This window comes from Spinacia oleracea, chromosome 1 (genome assembly GCF_020520425.1).
Source record: "Spinacia oleracea cultivar Varoflay chromosome 1, BTI_SOV_V1, whole genome shotgun sequence".
Classification (NCBI taxonomy): Eukaryota; Viridiplantae; Streptophyta; class Magnoliopsida; order Caryophyllales; family Amaranthaceae; genus Spinacia; species Spinacia oleracea.
In genome coordinates, this window is record NC_079487.1 from 100351869 (window position 1) to 100366298 (window position 14430).

At 31.6% G+C, this 14430-nt stretch overlaps 2 protein-coding genes across 3 annotated transcripts; both read right to left on the reverse strand.

The window, feature by feature from the left end:
• Positions 1-1884: 1884 nt before the first annotated feature.
• LOC110799078 (wax ester synthase/diacylglycerol acyltransferase 4-like) lies at positions 1885-8343 on the reverse strand. Of its 2 annotated transcripts, XM_022004279.2 has the most exons (6): positions 7474-8342; positions 7247-7319; positions 4918-4985; positions 3888-4100; positions 3210-3347; positions 1885-2349 (listed from the first exon to the last, which is right to left on the reverse strand). In XM_022004279.2, the coding sequence occupies exons 1-6, from the start codon at positions 8254-8256 to the stop codon at positions 2191-2193; spliced, it is 1434 nt and encodes a 477-aa protein (XP_021859971.2). In that variant the 5' UTR covers positions 8257-8342; the 3' UTR covers positions 1885-2190. The 2 variants fall into 2 exon arrangements, with proteins under 2 accessions (XP_021859971.2, XP_021859972.2); XM_022004280.2 differs by lacking the exon at positions 3888-4100 and having other exon boundaries at positions 7474-8343.
• A 3764-nt stretch (positions 8344-12107) lies between these two features.
• LOC130465556 (uncharacterized) lies at positions 12108-12699 on the reverse strand. Its single transcript, XM_056834365.1, has 2 exons — positions 12446-12699; positions 12108-12381 (listed from the first exon to the last, which is right to left on the reverse strand). Exons 1-2 carry the CDS (start codon positions 12697-12699, stop codon positions 12108-12110), a joined length of 528 nt encoding a protein of 175 aa, XP_056690343.1.
• Between the last annotated feature and the right edge of the window lie 1731 nt (positions 12700-14430).

A 14430-nucleotide genomic window follows, 5' to 3' on the forward strand; every position in this document is an offset into this window, starting at 1 on the left:
TTTTTTATTTTTACAAGATTCGAGATGGAACATCATCCTTGTGGATGAAACCTAAGATACACTATGATAAGCTTGTGGAGATTTATGCTAATGACTTGGCTAATGGATCTAAAGTTAAGGGTCCAGGTGATGAGTTCGAGATAAATGAAGACCAATCAACTAAGAATGGAGGTGAAGATGGTAATCATGTCATAGATGAATCTGGTTCTCATTCTCAAGCTAACACTACCCCAAGCTCTTCTAGACAATCTATGAAAAGAAAAGCTCCTGAAAATGATCCACTTGAGGCAGAGTTCATTCAAATTTCTAAATCAATCTCAAGTTTATTAGAAGCGGAAAAGGAGAGTTCATTGTCTATGAATGAGATTAAAAAGGCATTTACACATGAGGTTGATGTTCATGAGAAAATTAGTGGTAATAGAAAGGAATTGTTCCAAATATTGTGTGCACTCCCTGGACTAACCCCGGAACAAGTTGTTAATGCTACACGTCTTATCGGCCAAGATACCGCCAAGATGGATTTATTTTTTCCTATGCCAGATGACTACAAGGTGATTTTTGTTCGACAAGAAATTGATGGATCACATTAGTTGAATCTCAAACTTTATTTTGGAGAAGATAGGAAATATCCAATTAGCTACCCCGTAATTTATACTGAACCCACCTTCTCATAGGTGTTGATTTAGGTGTTGTAGCCTTTTGTCTTACTGATCGAACTAATCTTCTCAGGTAGGTGTACATGTACTTAATCTTCATTTTGTGTTTGCTGAAACTGATGTAGCCCCTTCTCAATAGGTGTTGGAGTTGATGTAGGAAACCGATGTAGGAAAATTGATCCAAGTAAAATGTATTCAATGACGTGGGTATTTTGTTGGAGATTGTTTTGGGATGCTCCTTGTTTGTGCAACAATTTAATTACGTTTTAGAAAAAATATTGATAAAATTGCTCTTCATTACTACATATGATCAGGGGAAAAAAAAGTAGAGAAAGAGTTGACATTATTTTAGCATACCATTTTAAAAGGGGTAATATAGTAATTTTATTATTTAATCTCTATCCTTATCCTTTACCATGCCAAACAAGGGATAGAGATAAATTTAATGGATTCCCTATGATAAAATCCCTATCCCAATCCCAATTTATATCCTTATCCCTATCCCCCTCTCCTACCAAATGACCCGTAAAAGTCACCAAAATAAGAGTCTCCCCTTATTGATGCTTAGATATGTTAAATCAGCAATACAACAAACAAGAAAAGGAAATTAAAAAAAAAAATAACTAAATTAATGGATGAAAGGTGATTATGACACATGTCATCTAATTATCTACGATTTTACTTTTAAAATACTAGGTATAGATCGATTTATAACTTTCAACACCCTCTTTCACTTCATCTCCCTCTTTAACACTCAATATTAATTCACCATCTAATTTATTTATATTTTTTTCAACTTTTAAATTTCACTTCTATAAAAATCATATATTCCCACTAAAATCACAAGCTATGAATAAATGTAGCACTTTAAAAGACGGCTAAACAACCCCTATATGATTGCGCGTTCTTTAAACGGACTCAAAAGCTATTTTTTTTTTTTAAGAAATTGTACATCAAAATCTCACATAGCTGAGCTTTTAAAGTAACATGTGTCGTGCATTTTTATTTTTCCATTATAGTTTGAAGAAAAAAGCATTACACTAGTATAGAAATTTTTATTTTGATGCTATATATTCATCTACACCAGCATAGTAAATGAATTGGACATATAAATTTATGTCTTTAATTAGTTTTGTTGTACAAATTAAAAGACAATATGCATTTATATATTCCTTAAATCATGCATTTAACCTATTTAAGTTGTTTTCCTAGTTTAATAAAGTTGTAATTGTCAAATATCTGTATCGATAAAATATATATTACGAAATGAAAAGCTTTTACATTGGGCATCATCAAATACAACTCTAAATGGATTATTTTAGAACTGAACAACGTTTCCATTTGGAAGATAGCATTAGCCCTTAACTTTTTGTCAGATCAAACAAATATATATATATATATGTTTCTGGAAATAAAATTCAAATGCAAACAGTATCCTTTCATGCATGGAAGAGTACATTATATTGGTAAATTTTTACTCGTAAAAGCTTGATGTAGACCGACCAGTATCTTCATTCTTCAAAGACATGTGTTGTTACTTGTTGGTAGGATAAATAAGAGCAGCATTCTTCATTTCAACCAATGCATCTTGAAAGCAGTTTGCTAGAAATCGTGGATTCGGAATTATATCTTTTGCCACTAATATTTGCATGTTTGCTATTCCCGCATAACTCATCATGTGCATAATTATTGCCTATATAATAATGTACATCATCAAATCCAAATCAAAATCAAAATCATAAACAACCCAATTTTATTTTATTTTATGTTTATTTTCGAGTAAATAAAGTGTAATATGAATACGATCAAAGTAAGAAATAACCCAGTAAATATATTTTATTCTTTTTTTTTTTTTTTTTGACATAGGATAAATTTACATTATGAAAGAAAGTACAACAAACTAAACTAGAACACTAGGGTCTTAAATATTTTATATTTTATTCTTTTCATTGCTAACAAATTTTCATACTTTTCATACTCAACCTATCAATAACAACCAAATACTACGTATGTGTTTCCTTAACCCTTCTTTTAAGTGTATATGTGAAGTTATTGATTTTTAGGTATTAATTTTTATTTTTTATTTTTTTTGGTGCAAATGAGCCTTAATGACGGGGATGAGAATCGATCACATGATCACATGAAATGTGGAGGAAAGCTCTAACCAACTGAGTTATCCCTCACTCTCAATTTTTTTTAGGTAATTGATATTTAGGTATTCATACAAGTATAAAGTTGCTAATTATTTCCAAAAAAAAAAAAAGTTGCTTAATTGTGTCAAGGGAGTCTATAAAGTGGAATCAAGTGTCAAAATGATTGACCTTCAAACAAAAAAAGTGTCAAAATGATTTTACATATTTCTCCTGAAGTTTATTTCCACAAACTTATCTTGCTTCAAATTTTAAAAAAGGGAGGTACTGCGTGAATAACATAATTGTAAGAGATAGATGATGTAATGTAAAACATACATTCACATAATTAATTAAGTTTTTTTTTTTGAGTTGAAACAGCTACCCAATTAATTAATTAAGTGCCAATAAAGCAACAACTTACTTGAGGCAAGCTAGTAGATGATGATCTTATAAAGGTCATGGGGTTTCCAGCAAGTGTCATTTCCTCTTGTGGGCCAACCATGTTTGTGAACATAAAAGTTGTGTTACAAACAACCCTATGATTAAGCTTGCTAGCAACCTGATACGTGCAAATTTCGAAATGTTAACAAACCGTGAGTAGAAATGTGTACATGAGGTAAAGATAATACGGAGTATATTTTTACGTTAAATTCTAAAATAGAAAGCGTAAAGATTACTATGGAAATGGAGGCATTATGTAGTACTCCTTCGTTTTTTTAGTTGACACAATTTGGATTTTGACATTATTTATATAATCTACTTTGACTATCAATTGTGACTTAATACAGCATATGGGGTTTTGTTATGCTCGTCTTATTGTATAGTTTTATAATACCAATTTTTTATAATTTTTATATGTTGATAATTTAATATATTAAAATATTTACATTGGTAAACGTGATAAAAATTAATGTGTCAACTAAAAAAGAACACATACTCTACTCCCTCTGTCCCTTCTTTATTGCTCCATCGTCAAATTCACTTTATCAAGAATTGATCGTAAAATATGCACATAAGCGAATAATCTAAGAAACACCCGCCAAAAAAAAATATCAGGGGAAACAAAAGGGACGAAAGGAGTGGTAACGAGTCCACTAACCTTTGGTCCAAAGAGGGACATGATTAAATTCTGTATAAAGTATAACAAAAAAGCCTCCATAGAATGTTTCTTCTGATCCATCATTGCCTTAGCTCTCTTTACATAGTTAAGAGGATTTGCTTCGTTTGTACGATAATAAACCGGTAATACAATGTATCCGAACTTATTACCCCATTTGGCCCCAGAATCTTCTTCCATCATCTTCGACATTTCCTATTTCAGAAACCCAATAAATACAACCATTACCAATTGTATATTTTTAATTTAAATTTTAATTGTAATTAATTAAATGATTTAAAGGACTATGGCCCTGCATGTTCTTTTGGACTTTTTTGCAGTTCCATTAAGTTCAGTTCAGTTCAGCTCCATTAAGTTCAGTTCAGTTCAGCTCTATTAAGTTCAGTACAGTTCAGTTCAGTTCAGTTCATCTCCATTAAGTTCAGTTCAGTTCAGTTCAGCTTCATTCAGTTCAATTCAGTCCAGTTCAAAAGAACGGATTCATCTTTCTTTGTAATTATTTTTATTCTTGATATTGCAATTAAAATTGACATTTATTACTTATACATATAATAATTATTATTATCGTTATTATTACTTAAATATTACTATTATTATATTAATATTATATGTAATTATTGTTATTAATAAATAATTATGATTATTGTAGTTATTATTTATTATTATGAGTATTGTTATAAATATTAACATTATATTTATTATTAAATATTAATTATTAATTATTAATTATTTTATTATTTATTATTTATTATTTATTATTTATTATTTATTATTTACTATTCATTCAGTTCAATTCAGTTCAGCTCCATTCAGTTCAGTTCAGTTCAGCTCCATTAAGTTCAATTCAGTTCAGTTCAGTTCAGCTCCATTAAGTTCAATTCAGTTCAGTTCAGTTCAGCTCCATTAAGTTCAGTTCAGTTCAGCTCCATTAAGTTCAGTTCAGTTTAGCCAAACAAAGCTCAGAAGAACAGGGCCATATGAAATAAAGAAACAAAAAAAGTTTGTAATTTACCTGTAATCCAGGTTTCTTTCTTAAATTAACCATAGCTATTCCCGTGATTTGAAGCCCTTCCTTAATAGCTAATTATGCATAACATCGAGGAATTTATCAGAATTCAGTCGTATTGATGATACGATAAACAAAATTGAGCTGATCAACGTCATCCTAACTCCTAAGAGCATCACAATACTGATCCTTTAATTTGTTTGGAGCTTAAAAACATTTCATAAATACTTTTTATTGTCTAATAATGAGACTCAATAATTACTACGTTTTTTTATTTTTGAGACTCATTTTGATACCACATACTTGTATCTTGTGATGAGATTATATAAAAATCACTTCTTATTTATGTTGGATAAACCATTAATAATAACCAACTTAGTTTTATTTATTTTTTTATCACAACTTTCTTTTTTTTTTTTTTAGGAAAAAACCCGAGTAAAGTTATCAAATTTAATAACTCATCTAATAGGGTCTCATTTTTAGCCACACTTTCAATTTTAACAACACTTTTTTTCAGTTGAATCCCCTATTTGAGCTCCTAGTATTGGAGATGATCTAAGAACAGCTTCGTTATTCAACTTTTTTTGATAACTACTACCACACCAATAGATCTGCTCCTTTTTGTTGGTCACTATATATTTCATCAGTTTCAATACTTAATTAGCTTTGATTAGCACGTTTGCCAAGATACAACTTTAATCTTAGAGCATCTCCAATAGTAAGCTAATTTGACAATTAGCTTGTTATGCCACATAAGATTTCAAGCTATTTCATTGTCTAGCTAATTTGTGCTCCAATAGACAACAATTAGCTTGTTAATTAAATTAGTTTTACTTGTCCCACTTGTCAATTAATTATTTGACAACTTTAGGAGTTAGTTGTCTAATAATTAGCTTAAACAAGCTAATTTGCTTGACCAAGCTAATTTATAATTTGCACTCCAATGGTCTAGCTATTAGCTTGAAACTTTAATAAATTTCAAGCAAGTCCCTATCTACAACCATTGGAGATGCTCTAAATTATCTAATTATCCTTCTTATTAAAATCTTAAAATTTAATATTATGAAAATATATAATGAAATCAATACACCTACATTTATTATAACATTACCTTTTAGTAAATTAGTAAAAATATACGGTCAAATTTGTATTTAAATAGTGACATAATTAAAAACGTTGCATTTTTTTTTTGTTTTTTTAAACGGAGGAAGTATATGCTTTCATTTATTTATTTTTTAAATTATCTTTTCATTCATAAAAGGAGGGCAAGCATATATACTTACATTTATTCAATTTTGTTGGTTATGTTTTTTTCTTTTTGGAAAAAATATTTCACAACCTCACTTAGAACTTAGAGGTTAGAACACTTAAGCTCTATCAGGTTCGACCCCCACTTTTAAATAAAAATTTGTATTGTGCGAATCATAATTTAGTCTAAAATGCACGATGTTTTTTTATTTTATTTGATATACTATATAACTAGAATAATATTTCTTTTTTTCCCTAAAAAAATATAACTACATTAAATGTAACTAATTTTTCAGGAACGGTCGTACTAACAAGAGATCATAATGAATTTTCTTACCATTAAAAATACAACCATATATTGGCTACTCCCTCCGTTTTGTTTGTTTGTTACGTTTGGACTTTTGCACGTTTATTAACGTATAATAAAAGTTCTTTTTCTTTTTTATTAAAAAATAAACCAAAGTAAAACCTCAATCCACTAATTATTACAACAACCAATAAGATTGTTTTATTTATCAAAATGAACCATTAATGAAAAAACACACAGATTGCTAACTTAACATACTTGAAAATTGTAAATAATGAGTTGAAAAAATTTGGACCAATTAAAATTAAAAGATGGCACAAAAAATGACAATATAATAAATTTATAAAAGGAAAGATTATTCCACGTAACAAATATTGTGAAACACCCTAAAAGGAATACGTAACAAACAAAAAGAAACAGATGGAGTAATATATACTCCCTTCGTCCTTTAATATTCGCACCGATTTGACTGGTGCGGAGTTTAAGACACTTGAATTGACTTAATAATTTAATGCGTGCTAGTTAATAGTATGATATTTTTTTATATAGTTAGTGGAAAATGTGTAAGAGGTGGAAAGTGGTGACTGGTGAATGAAAGATGTGAATTTTTAAATAATTTTTTGTAGGGAGTTGGGGTGTAGGTGGGTTAGTATGTAAATGTGAGAAATAATATAATATTGATAATAAATTTCATTTATAAAAGCGAAGCGATGCAAATATAAAAGGTCGATCCAAAAATAAAAAGCGGTATGAATATTAAATTACGGATGGAGTACATACCGTGGGGTGATTGAATCTTCAGATATTTTGAAAATCCAGAAGATATGACTCCAAAGAGAACGTCATTGATTGTCTACGTACAAAACGAAAAGTACTAATTAAAGGGCGATTGACATACTATAATTAGAAACCAAATTAAAATGTGTGTAAAAATCGATGACGTCATTGATTGTCTATATCATTTGTTACACAAAATAATTTGTAAACACAAAAAGATCGAGACTTACCGCCCCAGGAATGGCCGCTTTGACGGTTTTCATATCCTGAAGACTAAACTTGGCAGACGCCGCCATCCTCGGCCACAGCTCCACCCCATCACCGCCGCTTAAGACGGTTCTGGTATCTTTCACTAACGATGAACACCTCCCAATAAAATCCAAAACCGAAAGAATCGTCCACCAAATCATCTTCAACATACTCCATAACCCCTCAATCCCATACTTCGATTTTGATTTTGATTTTGATTTGACCCCCTTTTTAATTTCTGCGGCTTTCGTCACATTTACACTTCCATCAAACTTAGTACCATCAAGTCTTCTGCACGAAGCCAAATATAACGACATCAATGAAATCCCATCACCTAAAGCATGGTGAAGTCGAAACACCATACATTTCAAGTCGACATAGAAGTGTAGCTCCCATAATGGCTTGTCCGTACTCAAAGGACATGAAACAGCAAAGTCGGATAAGATTGCATTGATGTATTCTTCTTGTAGTTTTTCATCTGTTTCAAATAATTCAAACCCCGGGTTTTGGGGAGGGTGAATTATTAAATGATCGTCTAAATCGATTTGAGTTCTTCTCCAGAACTCGTTTCCGTGTTCGTCGATGACGAAGAGGCTGGACATTCTAGGGTGTTTGAGGATGTAAGAGTTGAGAAACTCAGTTTTGATTGATTGTATATTAAGGGGGTGTTTGAACCCGATTGCGCAGGTGGTAATATGGTTGAATTCTGGTTGTAGAAACAGGCGTCCGTTCGGTGTCAGGGGCTCATCTTTGTGGAACTCCATTTTGGAAGTTCTTAGTTGGGAAAGATGAAAGAAAAGACTCAAAAAGGTGAATATATAAGAAGTACTCCCTCAGTGTCTGTTTTTCATTTCGGGTGTCTTAAACTGTTGTTACTATTTTTCATTTTAGATGTTCTAAAACATGGTCCAATAATTAATGTTAGTACCTATACAATAGTGTGGTCCTATCATTAACGTTTCTATCGTGAAAATGTGGTCCATGATTTATTAGTTTTTGTCTTTTTGTTTAAAAAATTAAAATAAATTGTGTATTTTTTACTAAAGTACAATAACATTAATAGTTCGTCATGTTATTTTTCAAGTTTCTTAATTCCCGTAAAAAAGGTCAAACGAGCATTATATTATGGGACGGAGGGAGTAGTAGTTTTATCCCATGCTTGAGCGGATATGTCAAAAGGCGAAAGTAAACTTTCCAAAAGCTTCGCTTACGCGACTACGTTCCGAAAGCTTCGCTTAATTACGTTGAAAGATTTCCTCGTTTATATATTGGATTGTGGGTGTAAAGTTTTGTTTGAGAAAGTGAAAGAGTTGTATAGTTGGACACATAACACATGCCGGTCGGGCACGAGATCCGGCATCAGGCCTACTGCCTTAATTGATTCTTAATGGCTTTTCAAACCATCGATGGGCCGAAATCGTCTTTTACGAAAGTGGGTGTCCACGACGCAATTATTGTTCAATTGATTTGTGAATCGACGAGATAAACTAGTTTGTTCTGATTTTTGTATTAACGCACAACACTCCATGATAGTCGATCTAGATCTTACAATAAAGTTGATTTCAAATTATTTGTTTTTGTATCTGAGAATTAATGATGTTAATTAGTTTGTGAGTTTGAATGCTAACGCCCTAGCTAGCTTCTTTCTTTTTAAATGCTTCTCTTTTTTGTTTTAAAAATGCTTGGTTCGTTCTTGCATAGTTGCATGCATGGATGTTAATTAGTTAGGTGGTTGCAAGTTACACTCATGTAGGACCATATGTCTTAATGTAGATGGTTAAATGCCAATACAAGAGACAATGATAGATTGATAGAGCGATTTTAAGGGTAGACAAACCCTTTCATTATTTAATTATGATTGGTTATAAATACATTGAAACTTACCTTATATATTATTTTATGTTATATGTATCTTAAGGCTTGCCAACCCTTAGGGTACCCAAATATTTTCCCAAAATAAGACAATCTTCAATGTCTGGATTTATTTCCCCTAAAAGGATACCATGGCCTCCGTTGCTTGACCACTTGGATGGGTATCAAGTTATCCATCTTTTTATTTAGATTTGGTTATACACATGCGGAATTGGGTTCATATGGAAATAGGTCTAAGACTCGACCCATATCCGGTTAGATCTAACTCATTTTAAGGGATTGAGTCCAAAAAGTTTACATTATGAGATACGTCCCGTAGACAACTCTGCTTAAAACGTAATCAAAATATAACAATTGATTCATAATTATTAGGGGCCCAGTCTGGCTGGATTATGGATAAGTACCAAAGAAAAGTCAGTGCAATTAGTTAATTAGAGAACAATCCAACTAAGGGTAGTTGGATTGTTCTATAATTAACTAATGTTTGTATTCTAAAAACGCACACCCAATAATACTCTATTGTTTAATTTATTAACTAGTATAATACCCGTGCAATTGCACGGTTTAAAAGCTTAAAAACTAAGTTTTAATTTTCACTAAATTAAAAATATAAATATATATTAATGATGGTACGGAATACTTCCTCCACCTCTTTTTACTTGCACCATATGTCCATTTCACTATTTCTCTGTAAGAATTTTTTGGGTCAAATGGCGCAAGTAAAATGAGACGGATAAACATTTAGGTCAACATTATTTTGTAACTTTTACACTTCCTCCGTTCCGTAAATATCGCACCATTTGGTTTTTTTACACTATTCGCACTACGGCTTTAGCCATTTTTTGTTATTCGTACGTAAAAAATTTGTAGTCATGTTAGATTCGTATCGATATATATTTTCTAAATATCAATTTTTTATAATTTTTACATACACACAATTTAAGATATTAAGAGTCAAAGTAATGTGTTAGAGAAGTAAAACTCAACCATGGTGCGACATTTAAGAAACAGAAGAATTAATTATTGAAAAAAGTTGATAGATAAACATTTAAAGGGTTAAATGATTGATTTTATACATTATTAGAGATTTTGAAGAAATAATTTTTATTAAAATGAAAAAAAAATTATCACTAAAAAATAGATAAGTCTTAAAAATATAAAGGTAACTTTTAAGCACTTTGAGTCAACTTTTACTCCGGTGTACAATAAATAATATCATGTAAGATCTTGTTAGATTGGTTCGGTATGTATTTTAAGCATATCAACTTTTTATAATTTTTTGACATACGGATATTTGTATATATTTATGGTTAAATATTGCATTGGAGTCCGTGCAAACGGTAACCGTAAAGAACATTAAAGAACAAAGGTTGTATATAAAAAATGAGAATTCACGGTCAAAGTTTTCATACTTTTGACACATAGTCCAAGGCGTAAAGAACACTAAGGAATGGAGGTAGTAATAAACAATAAACAATAAATATTAATTATTATTATATAACAATGGTAATAGTAATATTAATAGAAATAGTAGTAGTAGTAGTAGTAGTAGTAGTAATAATAATAATAATAAATAAAGATAAAAGTTATAATATAATTAACACGAAGTATTAATATTTAACATTATAATAATAAATAAAATAATATAATAAAATCATTAAAGACGAACATGAGTAAAATGTCGTTCTTTGAACTGAACTGAATAGAACTGAATGCATGGAGCTTAATTGAATTGAATTGAATTGAACTAAACTAAACTGAACTAAATGGAACTTAAATTAAGTCCAAAAGAACAGGGCCTAAGTGAAAATCAGGATAATAGAATGCACCCTAAACTGGGTCTTGGCAAATAATTGTAAATCTAATCAAATAGTTACCCATTGTAATCAAATAAATATGTTCATTTAGTTATGATCAATCAAATAGTTATACATCATAATCAAATAGTTAGGTTTTGTTATCGTATGTTTATGATTTTTGATGATGATATCAGTCATTTTGTGTGTATAGCGATGTAACAAGAGACCTACTCAAATGCTTTTAGATGTACGGTTCACTCAAATACTCCCTCTGTCTCTTTTTGTTTTTTACGTATTTCATTTTGGGTGTTTCATTTTGTTCTTTACATTTCCTTTTATATTATCACATAATGCATTAATATTCTATCAAAATTTGTGCCCAAATATTATTTTAACCAATTAAATTCATTGGACATTAAATATTTCTCATTTTCCCAATGTCAGATTTTTGATAAAAGTGAAAACATTATAAATAAACGTAATTTTTCTTGTTTAAATAAAAAAGTAGAGGAGTCTCAATACACATTAAATAGTCGTTAAATCGCGTGAATAATATCAAACGTAAAAAACAAAAAGAGACGGAGGGATTACATCTTAAGAATTTTTAGTAAATTGCTATAAAATGTTATGAAATATAATATGGATGCCAATTATACCCCGTCAATGTTTCCGGAATATTGTAGGATTCAGTAAAACCCTAACTATTGTATCCTATATATACCCGGTACTATATGGAATAATACACACAACACTATTCTTTTGTCTGTTACCATCTTTATAGTCCCACTTCTGGTGGGGATACGAGTTCTTGAAAGAACCACCTCGGCCTCGACCATATCCATACCCACGTCCTTGTCCACGTCGACGTCCTTGTCCATGTCCTCGGCCACTATTGTTGGCATGATATATATTTTTCTTTCCCATTATGTGATGTCACATTCGCTTCAGGGAATAAAACCAGTAGGACGTGATTCATGATTTTTCATTAATAGCTCATTATTTTGCTCAACCACAAGGAGACAAAATATAAGTTCAGAATATTTTTTAAATTCCTTTTCTCGGTATTGTGTCTGCAGGACAATGTTATTTGCGTGAAAGGTAGAGTATGTTTTCTCTAACTTTTCTGCATCAGTGATTTTCTCTCCACGTAACTTCAATTGTGAAGTAATTTTGAACATAGCTGAGTTATATTCACTTACAGACTTAAAGTCTTGTAGTCTTAAATGGAACCAATCATAACGAGCTTTAGGCAATATCAAAGGTTTTTTTTGGGTGGTCATACCTCTCATTTAGATTATTCCAAAGGATTTGTAGATCTTTTACAGTCAAGTACTCAATCTTAAGACCCTCATGGAGGTGATGGCGAAGAAATATCATAGCCTTAGCTTTGTTTTGACTTGTTGCTTTATTTCCTTCTTTAATTGTTTCACCAAAGTCTTTTGCATCTAGGTGAATTTCAGCATCTAATACCCAAGACAAATAGTTCTTTCCAGTAATATCAAGGGCCGCAAATTCAAATTTTATAAGATTCGACATAGTTCACACTACAATTGAATATTGCAAATTAGGGCTTAGATAATAAACACATTCATATCCAATCGTAGCATATATACGTTTAGATGCAAATTAAATAAAGCAAGAATATTACTTTGTAAATCAAAAATTGCTAAAGGGTCTGAATTAAACAATCAAATAATTAACACAATCTTAAATTGATGATGCGATAGTTAGTTGTTGCATAATACAATAATAAAGGAGAAGACAAAAATTAATTAAACTACGATTGCGGCAATACTGCAATAACTCCAACCATTAACTCCAATCGACACATATGTTAATGCGTTGGTATTACTATCAACTCCAATCATTAGCAATCACATATGCAAAAGTAATTACATTGTTAAAAAATAGTAGAGTCGTAATCGGCCAAAGTCCTAGACCTGATCAAAAGGCGGGCTGGGTCGAGAGAATAAAAAACTGCCCATTGTGTCAGGCTGGGCCGAGAGAATAAAAAACTGCCCATTGTGTCAGGCCGGGCCGGGTCAAGGTTCGGGCCATTTTTGTATGCACAAACCCGCTATTTCGGGCCAAAATTAGCGGGCTTTTCGAGCCGGGCCAAATTTATAACTAAAACTGTTGTTTTGCGTTAACCCAAAGCCCCCATTTTTTAAAAACGTTCGGCACGTGCTGTGCCGGGCCCGAAAATCGGGCCGCAATAGGCTGCCCAAAACCCGCTAATTTTCATGTCGGTCCCATGATGCTCAGCTCTAAGCCTAACATTAAAATTCATTATCTAAAAGTAATCACATCAATTAAATATGTGGAACGCTAAAAGCCGCCCCATATTAATTAAAACCGCCCCACTATTTTCCCTTATTTTTCAATAGTACCCCTTACTTAATCTTACTTTTCAATTCTCTCACACCACCCTACCACCTCCAACCACCATCGCCGACCACTACTTCCGGCCACCACCATCACGTCGTAGGCGACAAAATGACCGAGTCTTCACAAGAGTTTTATTTTTTTTTGTCCGAATTTTTTTTTAGAAACTTATGCATTTTTAGTTTGTACCATGGTACAAGCTTATGAATTTTAAGCTTGTACCATGGTACAGACTTATGAGTTGTTAGCTTCGACCATAATATTAACTTATGCAATTTAAGCTTGTACCATGGAAGGAGCTTAAAATTCATAAGCCCGTACCATGGAAGGAGCTAAAAATTCATAAGTCTCTATTTTTTTTTTTTCCAATTACATTAAATCAAATGCAACAACAAATTAAAATCTTAAGCAATATAGACTTATGAATATTTAGCTTGTACCATGGTACAAGCTTATGAATTTTTAGCTCGAAGCTAAAAACTCATAAGTCTGTACCATGGTACAACCTTAAAATTCATAAGCATGTACCATGGTATAAGCTTAAAATGCATAAGTTTCTAAAAATAATTCCGGAGAAAAAAAAAATCTTGTGAACACTCGGCCATTTTGTCGCCTACGACGTTGATGGTAGTGGCCGGCGATGGTGGCCGGAGGTGGTGGCCGGCGGTGGTGGTTAGATTTGGGGAGGATATATGGATAAATAAAGAATGGTATATGCGTAAATGAGTAGGGCGATTTTGAATAAAATGGGGCGGTAAATATTAAGCCCCATTAAATTAATCAGGCAAACATGATTTGTAAATCTCATAGCCGCAAATCGCAAGATACTCAATACCGTATAGTCGTCGCTCGTCAGTATACTAACAAATTTTCAATCGCAGT